This window comes from Trametes versicolor (genome assembly GCF_000271585.1).
Source record: "Trametes versicolor FP-101664 SS1 unplaced genomic scaffold TRAVEscaffold_1, whole genome shotgun sequence".
NCBI classification, from domain to species: Eukaryota; Fungi; Basidiomycota; class Agaricomycetes; order Polyporales; family Polyporaceae; genus Trametes; species Trametes versicolor.
In genome coordinates, this window is record NW_007360321.1 from 740,267 (window position 1) to 753,646 (window position 13,380).

Genomic DNA, 13,380 nt, shown 5'->3' on the forward strand with positions numbered 1-13,380 from the left:
CGATCAGTATGCGAACCGGAAGTTCATGCGCGCGTTCCCCTGGGAAAGTCATGGTTAGTTATCTCGATGATGTTCGACGAATGAAGAAGCAGCGTACCTTATCCTTTGTGGTCTCTAGATACTCGTGTTGCTCCTGAGAAAGTCGCAAATTTAGATCGTGCGCGTGGTCGACGACGTCAGACTAATTTCGAACTCACCTTCGCCGTCCAGGAGTTCCATATCCTGTCCCTCCGCGCGTTGATTCCCTTGTAGAAGAAGTAGATGCCCAGGTAGAGAACCATGTTCAGTACGCAAATGGCGATGAGTGCGCGGTTTCCACGCTTGTCTGCAGAAAGGGGTCAGCACGAGAAGCGATGGGAACGGTGGCGCAAGGCGAGGCGACTTACAAAGAGGCTGCATTGAACGGCATGTCAGCAATCAGGTCCGTGCCGTACAGAAGCTCGAGCTCACCTTGTCATCGTCACGATAGACGTTCGCCTGAGAGTCGTGACGCGTTAGTGGTGAACAGCGCGCTTACGGTCGCCGCATCGACTCACCGAAACGATTCCGCCCGCTTGGACGAACATGTTGTATATAGACGCGGACACGGTTCGTGTGCCGACGCCGGCAGAATTGGTCGACGCCCATGCTACCTGTACTGGATGCACGTAGGGGAAGCCGGCGATGAGGGTGACGACGGCGAAGTACACCCATGGAGATGTTTGCGAGGTGAAGGTATACAGGGCGATGAGGAGTGGTAGCGCGTATAGCTGTACGGAGGCGAGGGTGATGATGCGGCTGTCGATGATTTCGCTGAAGTAGCACCACACGAGCAAGAGGATCATGCCGAGGAATTTGGAGGGGATGCTGAGCAGATTGGACTGCGTGGTGGTGTAGCCAAGATTCCGTAGCGACAGCGTGAGGTAGGTTTGCGGAGGGGTGACAGGAACTGCAACAAGACATGAGCGTCGGCGGTACAGATGTAAGGAGACTGCGGCATACCCATGAAGATGATACCCATCGCGTAAATGGGCCACATGCGCCAATCCTTCAGGATGTTCCAGATCATCCGGAGGGAGAGACCCTCCCGGTTGTGCATGTTCGACTTGGAGGGGTCGTCGCGCAATACGCGGTTGACCATGATGGTCTCCTCGCTGCGTCGATATCGTCAGCACGCGCAACGACTAGAGAATAGAACGTCACGTACCGCTCCGTGAACCAGCCCTTAGGACGGAACCAGGCCTTCGTCTGGGTAGGGCTGGGCGGCATCATGAAGAAGGACGCAATCCCGATGCCGAGAGTGAGTCCACCCTCGATCAGGAAGAGGTACCGCCATCCGGCCTTCCCGTTGACACCTCGGAGCTTGAGAAGGCCCGTGGCGATGAACGCGCCCACAATCTCGGCCATATAGTTGGACACCCAGAACCAAGCAAGGCGGACCGGAACTAAAAGGACAGCGTTTGAGTTGGAATTTATGTCAGAGCCACGGGAAGAAGCGAACTCACGCTCTTTCTTGGTGTAGAAGTACGACAGGTACAAGATGACGTCCGGAATGAAGCCTCCTTGCATGAAGCCGAGCAAACACCTACACGGCCAGGGTGTAAGAACTTTGGCAATGACGTCAACAACCATAGCACACACCTGGTAGCCAGGAAGGAACCCCTTCCGGTGAGCCAGAACTGGCCAAGAGAGACGAAGCTCCACAACACCATCTACTCCGCGCGTCAGCGTGTGCGCGCGCAGCTCATATCGGGTTACTGACCTGACTAGGAATCCAGACATCGGGGCCCACGCGCTTCGAGATGAGCTGCGAAGGCAGCTCCGCGATCAAGAAGCACAACTAAAACGAAATGAGCGAGGGATCCTAGGCGGCTCGGTGATTCGCGAACCTTAAAAAGCGTGTTCCCGAGGTTGAAGTCGTTGGTCGTCAAACCGAGGTCCTTCAGGAAGTTATCGGTGTTCGCCTGCGAGATGTTCGACCGGTCAAGGTCCAAACTGAAGAACATGACGCAAGCCCAGAGCATGATGAGCCAGTCTATCCTCCGCACGATGCGCTGCGGGATATTATGAGCCGTGTGCAGATCACCCAAAAGAGCGACCGAACTCACGTATTCTTCCCGCCAAGTCCAGCGCGCCGCCGGATCGAAACGGTGGGTATTCTCCCATTGCGGGGGCGGACGGTACTGCTCGAGCGTCGTAGGGTCATCGAAGACGGAAGGCTGGGTCGCGATGGCGTCGAGGTTGTGCTTGGGCTGGCGCCAGAAGGAGGCCTTTTGCTCGGAGACGGGCGCGCCGAGCGTCGGGACCTCGACGGTGCTGTCGGTCGGGCTGAAGGCGCTCTTGGTCGAGGCGGTGTCGGAGCCCTCGGAGACGGCCTTGGAGTAGTACGGCTTGGCGAGTACTGTGGACATTGTCGCGGGTCGAGGAGCGGGCCTGTGGGACGCTGGGCCATGCTTCTCTCGCCTAGGAGGTTTTATAGCAGCGTCAGCATTGCCGAAGCGGTAGAGAGTTCCTGGATGATATCAGCACGGCGACATTGGGTGGGTGTATTGGCCATCGGGCAGACGGTTCGACCATTGCGCGTTCAATCACGGAATGGCGACATTCGCGTCCCGCGGGAGCAAGAAGTACGAACCTGGTCACGCCGTCCTGCCGCTGCGGCGCGTCCCCGCCTGCGCGCCACAGCGTGACCGTCACGGGCGCTCCTTACGGCAACTTGGGCGATAGGTGGGTGAACGGTAAGTTCGCACTAAACCGGGGATGATATCGATACGCTACACTTTCGCAATTGCTACTTTCTCTGCCCTCACCGCCTTGGCATCCCGCGTCCCCTCCCTCGGAGTGCTCGCTGCGCCGTGCCTGGCGGCGCCCTGGGCCCCGGGTTTTGCTAAATTTAATCTCGCGCATTAGCGTTGCTCCCGGAAAACGCGGGCAGCGCACTCACCCCTTCGTTTTGCGGCGAGCGGACGGTTTCGTCGACGCTCAGGATCAGGCAGGCGGCCTCCGTCGCGCTGCTGATCGCGTTAACCTTCACCAAACTCGGCTCCCAGACGAACGCCTCCAGGTTGTTCCGGATGCCCTCCACGCCGTCCACGTCCACGCCGAACCACTGCTCGCCGTTGGCGTGCTTCATGCGCAGCTTGTTCAGGACGTCGGTGGAGTCCAGACCCGCATTGTCGCAAATTTGCCGGGGGATGACTTCGAGCGCCTTCGCGAACGCGATCATCACCAGCTGAAGTTTCCCCGGAATCGACAAGGCGTGCTTCCGGATGCGCGAAGACAGGTCCAGCTATTTGGCACAGGGGTGAGCCAAGATCCCAGGGGAAGATCGGAAATAATGTACCTCGATTGCGCCTCCGCCCGCGACGATGTCTCCGTTTTTCACGGCACGCTTCACCACCATGATGGCGTCGTGCAGACTCCGCTCGACTTCCTCAATGAACTGCTCGGCGCCGCCACGAAGGATGAGTGTGCACGTCTTTGCCTTCGGGCACTCCTTGAACAGGTTGTACCGCTCCCCACCGATCTGCCTCTCCTCGAACGACCCGCAGGTACCGAGGTACTCGCGCTTGATGTCTGAGCACGTCGACTGGATAGAGCCACCGACGGCCTGGACGACGCGTTGGAGGTCGTCCGCAGCGACACGACCCGCACAGAAGATGTCGCGGTCCGCGAACCACTGCGTGGCAAGATCACCGATCGGCAGCTTGCTCAGCACGACCTTTGCACCGGTCTTCTCGATGGCCTCGAGCTTACGGTATATGATCTCCCATTCCGCGTCGACGATGGCCTGGTAGTCCGCAACGTGCTCGACACGGACCTCAGCGTTGTCCTTTTCTGCCTTCAGTTCGAGCTCGACGTTCAAGCTGACGATGAGGGGGTTGGTGAAAGACTTCGGCTGCTGCTCCGCGCCGGCGTAGGTGAAGGTCTTCTTGAACGCGACACCCTGGACCAGAACGGAGTCTTGCATGCCGCCACCCGGGATCTTCTTCACACCAATGAGCTTCTCGTTCAGATCCTCCTGGTCTAAGCATTGGACAGCATCGACCACCATCTTGGAGAAGAAAGGCTTTTCTGAGTGGATCAACTTCGAGGACATCGAAGTTGACGCGCACTTGAGGAGGAGGGAGCGGAATTGTCTGCCACTCAAGTTAGTCGCGTTACGCATATACGGACAGACAAGACGCGACGTACTCGGGGTCTGACCGGTCTACTGTAATTTGGACAGACTTGATGTGTTCTATAGCCTAAATAGAGGTCAGGAGTTGTAGAAGATGGATCGTAGAAGTTACTCACGAGTTCTGCAGCTTTCCTGAAGCCCTTCATGATGATGTGCGGGCTGACGCCCTCCTCGATGTAACCCCGGATCTCCTTCAGCAGCTGTGCCGCGAGGAGCACAACACTGGTGGTGCCATCTCCGACTTCGGCGTCCTGGGCGCGGGCGATGTCCACGAGCGTACGCGCGGCGGGGTGTACGATGTCCAAAAGCTTGAGGATAGTCGCGCCATCGTTTGTGATCTGAGCCTCGCCACGCTCGTTTACGATGAGCTTGTCCATTCCACGGGGACCTAGCGTGCTAGCAAGGGTCTCTGCGATCGCAAGACATGCCGAGATGTTGGAGAGCAGCTGAGGCTTCCCTTGCGAAGTGTCCGTGCCCTCCTTCAGGAGGACCACGGTGGGTTGCTGTAGACGGTTAGTCGACGCGTTTACGCCGTAGCAGATACCACACATACCATCGGAAGTCCGCGCTGCATTTTGAGAGATGAAGACGCGGTAGAAAGAGAGGAAGGGGCAGGAAGCAAGGACTTCACGAGCAGCAGGCAAAGCAGAGAGGGCGCTTTCGATTGATTTCCACTGCACGCGCCCGCGCAAGCGTGGGAACGACTTGACTTACGTGGACGGGCGCTATGTACGGCTATTTGTGCATGTCGACGCGTCGGTGCCGCGTCGGTGGCTGCAAATTAGCGCGACCTCGACGCGTCGTGCCCGATCACCTCCTCCCCTTTCTCCTCCACCTTTCTCCCCCCGGTCCTCGAAATGGCCCTCGAAAATACACCACCGGCCTTCTTCGCTGGCTCAGACGACGAAGAGATGGCAGATGCACCCGTCCCCGCAGAAGACCCTGTCCCCCAACCCGCTGAGTCATCGCCAGACGCGACCCAGACGCGTTCACCGACACAGAAACCGCTCTTCTTCGCCGACAGCGATGACGACGAGTCGTCCTCGCGTTACAACGCGCCGAAGATGTCTATAGCACCAGAGACAACGGATGAGTCCGAACTTGACCTTGACGTGGAGATGCCCGAGTTTGTAGACGTGCCCCGCGCATCAAGCGAGTCCAGTACGTCCTCCGGGCCCAACGAAATGCGCGACTCCTCGCCGCTTCCACAAGCGCTTGCTCCAAGCGACGAGGAACGCCCCCAGAAGCGTAGGAAGATGTCCCCAGTGCCAGGTCCATCTCATTCTCGTGCCGCGCCTGCCGAGTCTATGTATCTGGGCTCCTTCTTGGTCGACAAGGCTTGGAGTACAGTCAAAGGCTCTGGGTACATTAAGCCTGGTGAGGAGGTCCGGATAGAGAGGGAAGAAATCAACAAGCCTGTACCGCCGCCTCCGGCTAAGAAAGCCGCCAAGGGGAAAGGCGGCAAGAAGCAGATCACCATTGCAAGCATGTTTAAGCCTGCTCCACCTAAAGTGACGAAGAAGAAGCAGGACTCTGTTGTTATCCTGACGAATACCAGAGGTTTCGGTAAGCGGTAACATACCTTTCTGCTTTCCCAGATCTGACCACCTCTTCAGAGTTTGGCAGATTGCCTCAGGACGTTGCTTCCTGGGTATCGAGACTGTTGGACTTGGGTGGGTACACGCGTAGGCATTGTCATATTGAATAGTGCTTATGCTACGATGTAGGCATCGTCGAGTTCAAGAAGTGTACGATGGTCGACTGTCCCGAGAAAATGACGACGGGCGTGGACCTCATAGTATCGGTCTCCATCTATATCAAAGCGTCCGCCTTTCAGCCGCCGTCCTCTGTATCCTCAGACGACAAGGCAAAGGTAATGTTTAATGAAGGTCAGGAGACCGAAGCCGAGCAGATCCTCAGAGAACGCAAGACGTCTCTGGTCAGCTTGTTTAAGCGCATCAACCTCAAGCCGCGGAAAAGCAACGACTTCTCTCACAAGAAGAAGCTCGATAAGGCAGATTTGGAACTGCTCACGCAACGCCCTGGTGCGAAGCCGCGGCCTGCAACCCAGGCTGGCGACGGGGAAGATGAGGACGAAGAAGGCGACATCACCGAAGAGCAGCTTGACATGATCTACAAGAAGTATGTGCAAACGCTGAGAATACATATCCTGCTGCTGATGAGAAAATCCCCATAGGGCTCAGCAGAACGACCGTGCACTCGCTGAGATGGATCCAGCTGATACCTTCACTTTGAAGCTGCGGGGATACCAGAAGCAAGCATTATTGTGCGTCAGGGCCTCAGCCGCCCGACTGCTTGTGTCTGACTTAAACTCTTGATAGCTGGATGCATTCCATCGAAACCGGAGCTGCGTCTGCGCGAGAAGCCAAGTCTATGCATCCGCTGTGGAAGGAGTGAGTCAAGCCTTTGCTGTTCGATCGTCCGTAATCTGACGCGTGCGGTAGATACCTGTTCCCTTTCGATCCCAATGACGACACCATAGACCTCACTGCAGACGAACGGCCCTTCTATTTCAATGAATACTCAGGAGAGCTGAGCTTGGAGTTCCCTAAGGCAGAGCGCAAATGCAAGGGCGGGATTCTAGCGTGAGTAATGCGCAACTCAATCACTCCCTCTGAAGTGCTGACGTCCATTCAGTGACGGTAAATTTGTACTCAATGTTCCAGATGTTCCCAGCTGATCATCATCCTGGTTGACTCTCTCCTCGGTGTTACAGAAAGTAAGCAGGACGTCAATGTCAGTTGCGTGGTCTGACCGAGTTTCGCAGTGGGCATGGGTAAGACCATCATGCTGTCCGCCCTTATACAGACCGCCCGAGGACCCGAGGCCCCCGCAGACGTCGATCCCAACGCATCCTCCAAACGACGGCAAATCAAACTCAACAACGCCTTTCGTGTCGCGCCGAACCAGCCCCCGCAGCCACGGAAAGGGCCATCCGCGACCCTCATCGTCGCACCGACTTCGCTCCTGTCTCAGTGGGCTGAAGAGCTTCAGCGTTCCAGCAAGCCGGATACCCTACGAGTGCTCGTGTGGCATGGACAGAACAGGCTTGACTTGGACGCTGCGGTCGATACGGATGGGGCCACGAACATCGTCGTCACGTCGTACGGCATTCTTGTGTCGGAGCACGCCAAGCATGAGAAGCAGCCATCCCCCGTGTTCGAAGGTGTGTCAATCGTCTCGTCATACATCAGATACGCCTGGGACTAACAGTCCGGATGCATCCAGTGGAATGGCTACGTGAGTGGCTTGCATGTGGTAGCCCTTCATGTCCATAACCTTGCATTGCAGGTGTCATACTTGACGAAGCTCATCATATCAAGTCGCGGACCAGCAAGAGCGCAAAGGCGGTATATGCCCTTCGCGCGCGACGCCGATGGGCTGTGACTGGAACGCCCATCGTCAACCGCCTGGAGGATCTATATTCACTCTTGTGCGTAAAGTCTGGACTGTATCTTCGTACCTATAGAGACTGATATATGCGCCCGATTCTAGGAAATTCTTGGATTTCACGCCCTGGTCGAACCATACCTTCTTCCGCTCGTAAGTCTCGTCCCCTAGGAACTATGGTGATGCTTACTGCCGTACAGGTTCATCACCTTACCTTTCCTGGCTCGTGATCGTAAGGCCGTTGAGGTCGTCCAGATCATCCTAGAGAGCGTGCTTCTCCGTCGAGAGAAGGATATGCTCGATTCGGATGGCAAGAAGATCGTCGAGCTTCCATCCAAAGAGGTGCGTTGCAGCCGATCATGTAGATACACGCTGCTTACAAGAAGGGTCAGATCACGACCACGATGCTGGAGTTCTCGCCGCTGGAGCGCAAAATCTACGACTCGTTGTACACCGACGCGAAAAAGGACTTTGAGAACCTCAACGCGAAGGGCCTCGTCAGCCGCAACTATACCCACATTTTGGCCATGCTCATGCGGTCGGTGTTAATGGTTCATGATTTTCGGCGTGATACTGACGCCAAATCGTCAGATTGCGACGTGCTGTCCTACATCCGAACCTGGTGCTGTCCTCCAGCGATGGCCCCGCCCCAAAGGCGCCTGCAGGGAGCGGCGCTATCGACGTCAACGAGTTGATCAAGCGATTTGACAAAGGCGACAACGCGGCCGGGGATAGCAAGGTGTACGCTGAGGGCGTCCTTGCAAATCTCGGACAAGAAGAGAACGCGGAATGTCCGATCTGCTTCGACGTGATGGAGACTCCCACCATTCTGCCCGACTGCATGCACCAGTGGTAGGAGCCCCCTGTCAAATGTGGTCCGTACGACGCTGACGTCGCTTGCGCACAGCTGCAAAGACTGCATCGTTGCCTTCATCGAGCGCTGTCGTGAGAAGGGTGAAGACGGGAAGTGTCCAACGTGTTTCCGAGGGCCTGTTCAGGTCCGTCTTCTTACCCTGGTCGGTGCTTCACAATCGCTCAATGTTTCTGTAGGAGAGCGACCTCTTGGAAATTGTGCGCTCGCGCAACGACAGCGGCGACAAGGCTGGGGACCCCACGCAGGCGCCGACGCAAACCGTGACGCTGCGAAGGAACGACTTCCGTTCCTCGACGAAGCTCGAGGCCCTTGTCCAGGACCTACGTACATGCCTCTCCTGCTTCCTGACCATGTAGGAGCGCTCATCTCTTGCTAGGCCGACTGCGAGATCAGGACCCCTGCTTCCGAGCAGTCGTGTTCTCTCAGTTCACCTCGTTCTTAGACCTGATTCAGATCGTGCTAGAACGGGAGGAATTGGCGTGGTATCGATTCGATGGCTCAATGGACATCAAGAAGCGCAACGGGGCCGTCTCCGGATTCAAGGAATCCTCTCGTGAAGCGAAGGTCCTCATTGTCAGTTTGAAGGCCGGCGGAGTAGGACTGAACGTGAGTCGTCTGTCGGATGTATCATGCCCTCTTGGCGCTGACTCTCTGCACGGTAGCTGACGAACGCAAACCATGTGTACATGGTGAGTATGATCACGCTCCTGTGTCGGGTCTTGCCTCTCATGTGGACCTAGATGGACTGCTGGTGGAACGCCGCAACGGAAAACCAAGGTAAGCCTGTCACCATCCACGATACCTATACCCACTAACGACGTGGCTAGCCATCGACCGTGTCCATCGTATCGGCCAAGAGAAGCCAGTCTATGTCAAGCAATTCATCGTAAGCTTGCGCCCGTCCTTCTGCGAAGTCTCTACCTAACAAGCTCATCCCCGTGTTAGATTGCTGGAACGATCGAGGGTCGCATCCTGCAGATCCAGAAGCGCAAAACTGCGATCGTCAAGGAGGCTTTCAAGGGCAAGCGCGACTCCGACCCCGAGAGCATCGAGAACCTCAAGATCATGTTCGGCGACACTGAGTCTGACGCGTGAAGGGTTCCGCGCACTATGTATGAGTGGTACGAAGTCTGGAGGTTGCTCAATGTATGGACTATCAGGATCCGGATTCCAGATAATAGGATTGATTTCAACTGCCCGTCCGTCATCCATCATCCCACGCAATGCCAGTTTGCACGTCACAGACCGTACAGCCTGTTCGCTCACAATATACGATGTTCATCTCTGGATTAGGTGTGGATCGCAAGGGTGGGCCATGAAATCTTGTGGCACTACACCGCGTTAAGGCCCGAAGATCGCCCTTCCGCAATGCAAAAGAACCACATACGATGAGTCATCGATTCTTATTTGTACGGACATCAGGGCGCGCGAGAAAGAAAGCACTATAGTAAGCAAACATCAGTAGTGCCACGAAAAGTGCAGCTGAACGGTGGCGAATGTTTCTAGCACCAGGATAGTTCGTGAAAGTAAGGTGTTTGTGAAAGTGAAACAGCAGAAGATCGTCCAGGACTAGAGCTGTCGGGCGCAGCGCTCTCCGACTTCGCCTTCGCCTTCTCTTGGAGAAGACACTTGACTTGATGCCACTTCGCCAGAGGAGTCGAGGGGTCTTGGCCGTTTCGGTATGTCATCCCCTCTGCTGCACCCATATAGTATATCTGGCGCAACGCCGGAGATGCACGGGCCAGGAAATCCGCAACTTGGTCCACGTCCCCGATCGGCGCGTTGTACAAGACGAGGCTTTTTAGCACACTCTGCGACGACTCAGGCAACAGGCGCGCAAGTGTCGCCGCGTCTGGGACCGCCTCCGCATTCAGGTGCATCTCTAGCTCACGGAGACGCGGGCAGCGGCGCACGAGTTGCACCAGATCCTCGAGGCTGGCGCATCCTGCTACAGCCTCGATTGGATCCTTCTGGTAGCAAGACAGAACGAGGCCCTCGAGCTCCGGCCACGCGTTTGCTATATCGTGGAGCGCTTGGCGCGCGTTCACCAAAGTTGAGTGAGCTCGGATGGCGAAGAGGCGCATATGAGGGAAAGCATAGAACGGCTGGAGAGTATTCTCAAGGTCTAGCGGGACTTTGGTGCCGTCCACCTTGAATGAAAACGCGTAAGTGAAGCGGAAAATGTTCAAGGACTTGCGGTGCGGAGAGCGCGCGAGGGTCTCAAAGCGCTGCTTGAGCGCGTGGGTTCCGGGCTCGGTGACGATCCGGAGCTGCAGCTCCCGCAGGAGTTGGCTCTGGATGGCGGTTACGAACGCCATTGTGCTCTTGTCCATCTGCTCCGTGCTGAGCCGCAAGCAGCCGAGCGCATTGAACCACTGCCCAGCGCGCGCGCCGGTAACCGCGGACGTGGCCAATGCGTGCATTTGCTCCTGGTGCAGTTCCAGCGCCGCGAGCTTGGGGAGCGCAGCCAACGCCTCTACGCAGCTCACCGACAGCTGCGAGTAGCCATCTAGCGCTTCCAGCTCCAGCATGCCGCGCAGGATTTGCGCAAAGGCGTCGTAGTGTGCGCTCGTCCACGGTACCTTGTCGTGATACACGTGCATCCGAAGATGGGTGATATGCCTGCACGCTACGCCCACCTTCTTGAGGAGCGGCACAACCATAGATGGGTTCGAGACTTCTGAGGTGAGCTGCAGGCGCAGGATGGTTGGCGGGAGGAAGAGGTGGGGGTGGAAGACCACTTTGGGATCCTGTTCTTCCCAGACGAGCGTGTGGAGTTGCGGCATAAGTGGCTGGCCATCGGAGCGGTGCGTAGCGAGCGCAGACAGGGCCTGGGGTGAGATGCAGAGAGGCGGAGGAAACAGCCAACGCAAGAGGGCGGGAGGCGGAGGCGTCTTCCACTTCGGATGCGACTTCTCGGGGTCGTCGTATTTCCAAACGAAGTGCCGCACGTACTGGGCGTAGTGGTCGAACCTTGTCCAGTCGAGGTGTTCAGGATGAGTGATTACCTGTGTATGCAACTAATCCGTCAATAAGTGAGCGAATGTCTCTGACCCGAAAAACGTACAAACGGGAACTTGGCGATCTCCTCTGGGGGTGCTGCAAATGCATCAGAAGGAAGTAGCCGCAAGAGCGGTTTGAGGCTCTCTTGATACGCCCAGAGCGCGGGCATGCACTCCTCCTGCATCGTCTTGCACGTCTGAGCGAGCGATGCCAAAGTTTTCTTGCTTCCGGACCGGCAGAGCGAGTCGACGATGACCTGGGTAATATCGCTTATGCGAAGGCAGCTATGGGCCGCACAAGTCGAAGTGTCCATCGTCGAGCCTGCGAAGAACCTACTAGTCAGTGATGTTCCGGTAACACCTCAGAGTACACTAACTTACTTGTCCTGGTTGTGAGGTGCAGAAGCGGGTGGAAAAGAGAGGACGACGTCCGGGTTATATATACCTTCCTGCCCTTGGCATACGCGTGGACCCTCGAGTTGGCTATGCGGTGGACAATGCGCTGCGCGAACTTCAGCGCTGCGGCCCGAAGGTGCACAGCTACTCACTGCTGGTCAACGTTCCGGGTCACCGTCGCCGGTCAAAGTCGTGTGGCCGGGTCCATTTGTGAACATGTCACCGCTAGGGCCGCGCGGCCGCTTTCCAGCAACCGTGGCGGCACGTATGGACAGACTTGAAGATGGAGTCCGGAGTCAACAGCTGGTTGTTGAGAGGCGCTCATCGATATCATGACTTTGGCCACAACGGCGTTCGTCGGCGCTACTAGTAACCATACGCAACTTGGCTGCACGATCTGTGCATCAATGAACACATACCGGCATCGTAAAACATGCCCTAGCTACCTTCATATAGTATCTACATGGATGGTTGCATGCGCGGATGTCGGATTCGGGGAGCGGCTGGAGCAAAAATAAAACGTTAATCGACGACAGTGCATCACAAAAACGGCGCCGAAGTTGTTAGAGTGATAAGAATTCCCGCGGTTACATGGCATTTCAACACGTTGTATACTCTTCGTAATATCGGCCTGAATGGTAAACGCTCGGATCATTACATCCGCTTGGAACAAGGTTGCGAAGCGCTCGCGATCGTCTTGCAATCGTCTTGCAACCTGCACAATCCTTGCATATGTTGCGACCCTATACTAACCTATAGCCACCCACTTACAACTCGCGCGCTCAATTATACCGGCACTTCGTACAACGGTCGGACGTCCTGTACAGTTCATCGGCGGAGCTCCAATCTCAGTCTCCTAGTAACGGACATCTCGCGCGCCCTTTCCTCTCGCTCTCCACTTATGTCTCTCCCCTCACTCTGCCCGGCTTCGATACCTGTCGCCTCTTCCCTCTATCTTGCGGATGTCTCACTCGTGTATTCTGGGGACCGCATCACTGGGCCTTGGTCTTGGGACTTGTCTGTCACTAGCGTGCTTGTACTCGGGCTCCTAGCGGGTCCCTAGGAGGTCGCTTTCCTTGGCAACGTGCTCCTACTGTGTCTCAGTTTACTCGAATGCTAGCTGTCTAAATTGGGGCTTTGTGTCTTCTTTGTTCGCCTTGCCGAACGTCTTCGCTCGTCACCTCACTGTCTGCCATGTGCTCCCGATCAAGGCTATGCGGCTTGACGTCGGTCTCGCGCTGCTGTCTCGCGCTTTTCTGTCTCACGGCTCACGGACCTCTGTCTTAGTAGCTTCGGGACTCCTGGGGCGAATGTAGTAACACATATAGTAGTAGCACGCACATGTAACAGCACTCGGTTGTATGTATGTTTTGTGTTGTTATATATATGATTGGGTTTTCCTGCATCTGCCGTGTATAGTACGACGACCCGGATTACGAAAAGCAGGCTATCTGCTAGCCCATAATACACCTTGCGTGGGCATAGAATATTTGAGGATCTCGAAATGATTGGGAATTTCGCAATCATTGCGGCGGTTG

At 56.3% G+C, this 13,380-nt stretch overlaps 4 protein-coding genes across 4 annotated transcripts; 1 reads left to right on the forward strand and 3 right to left on the reverse strand.

The window, feature by feature from the left end:
- Window positions 1-3: 3 nt before the first annotated feature.
- TRAVEDRAFT_41353 (MFS general substrate transporter) lies at window positions 4-2,390 on the reverse strand (the record flags this gene model as incomplete). Its single annotated transcript, XM_008033891.1, has 13 exons — window positions 4-39; window positions 98-133; window positions 198-325; window positions 387-393; window positions 451-477; window positions 537-928; window positions 982-1,133; window positions 1,187-1,424; window positions 1,485-1,564; window positions 1,621-1,691; window positions 1,742-1,819; window positions 1,869-2,033; window positions 2,088-2,390. 13 exons carry the CDS (start codon window positions 2,388-2,390, stop codon window positions 4-6), a joined length of 1,713 nt encoding a protein of 570 aa, XP_008032082.1.
- A 316-nt stretch (window positions 2,391-2,706) lies between these two features.
- On the reverse strand, window positions 2,707-4,782 carry TRAVEDRAFT_67874 (chaperonin-containing T-complex subunit CCT7). Its single transcript, XM_008034419.1, has 6 exons — window positions 4,713-4,782; window positions 4,276-4,662; window positions 4,174-4,226; window positions 3,323-4,118; window positions 2,924-3,268; window positions 2,707-2,866 (listed from the first exon to the last, which is right to left on the reverse strand). Exons 1-6 carry the CDS (start codon window positions 4,731-4,733, stop codon window positions 2,786-2,788), a joined length of 1,683 nt encoding a protein of 560 aa, XP_008032610.1. The 5' UTR covers window positions 4,734-4,782; the 3' UTR covers window positions 2,707-2,785.
- An 864-nt stretch (window positions 4,783-5,646) lies between these two features.
- On the forward strand, window positions 5,647-9,539 carry TRAVEDRAFT_157721 (uncharacterized protein; the record flags this gene model as incomplete). The annotated part of the gene is made up of 20 exons (XM_008034420.1): window positions 5,647-5,725; window positions 5,776-5,832; window positions 5,887-6,301; window positions 6,357-6,446; window positions 6,502-6,573; window positions 6,625-6,765; window positions 6,940-7,346; window positions 7,409-7,420; window positions 7,472-7,613; window positions 7,676-7,723; window positions 7,771-7,912; window positions 7,963-8,108; window positions 8,162-8,422; window positions 8,478-8,568; window positions 8,621-8,768; window positions 8,821-9,050; window positions 9,107-9,133; window positions 9,185-9,221; window positions 9,272-9,330; window positions 9,390-9,539. The coding sequence occupies 20 exons, from the start codon at window positions 5,647-5,649 to the stop codon at window positions 9,537-9,539; spliced, it is 2,754 nt and encodes a 917-aa protein (XP_008032611.1).
- A 407-nt stretch (window positions 9,540-9,946) lies between these two features.
- TRAVEDRAFT_41356 (uncharacterized protein) lies at window positions 9,947-11,760 on the reverse strand (the record flags this gene model as incomplete). Its single annotated transcript, XM_008033892.1, has 2 exons — window positions 9,947-11,452; window positions 11,512-11,760. 2 exons carry the CDS (start codon window positions 11,758-11,760, stop codon window positions 9,947-9,949), a joined length of 1,755 nt encoding a protein of 584 aa, XP_008032083.1.
- Window positions 11,761-13,380: the final 1,620 nt, after the last annotated feature.

Coding starts and splice junctions, on each gene's coding strand:
- TRAVEDRAFT_67874 (XM_008034419.1), bottom strand. CDS start 4,733: ATGCAGCGCGGACTTCCGATG. Junction 3,269..3,322: donor CGGGCGGAGGCGCAATCGAG/GTACATTATTTC, acceptor TGTGCCAAATAG/CTGGACCTGTCTTCGCGCAT. Junction 2,867..2,923: donor GCTCGCCGCAAAACGAAGGG/GTGAGTGCGCTG, acceptor GATTAAATTTAG/CAAAACCCGGGGCCCAGGGC.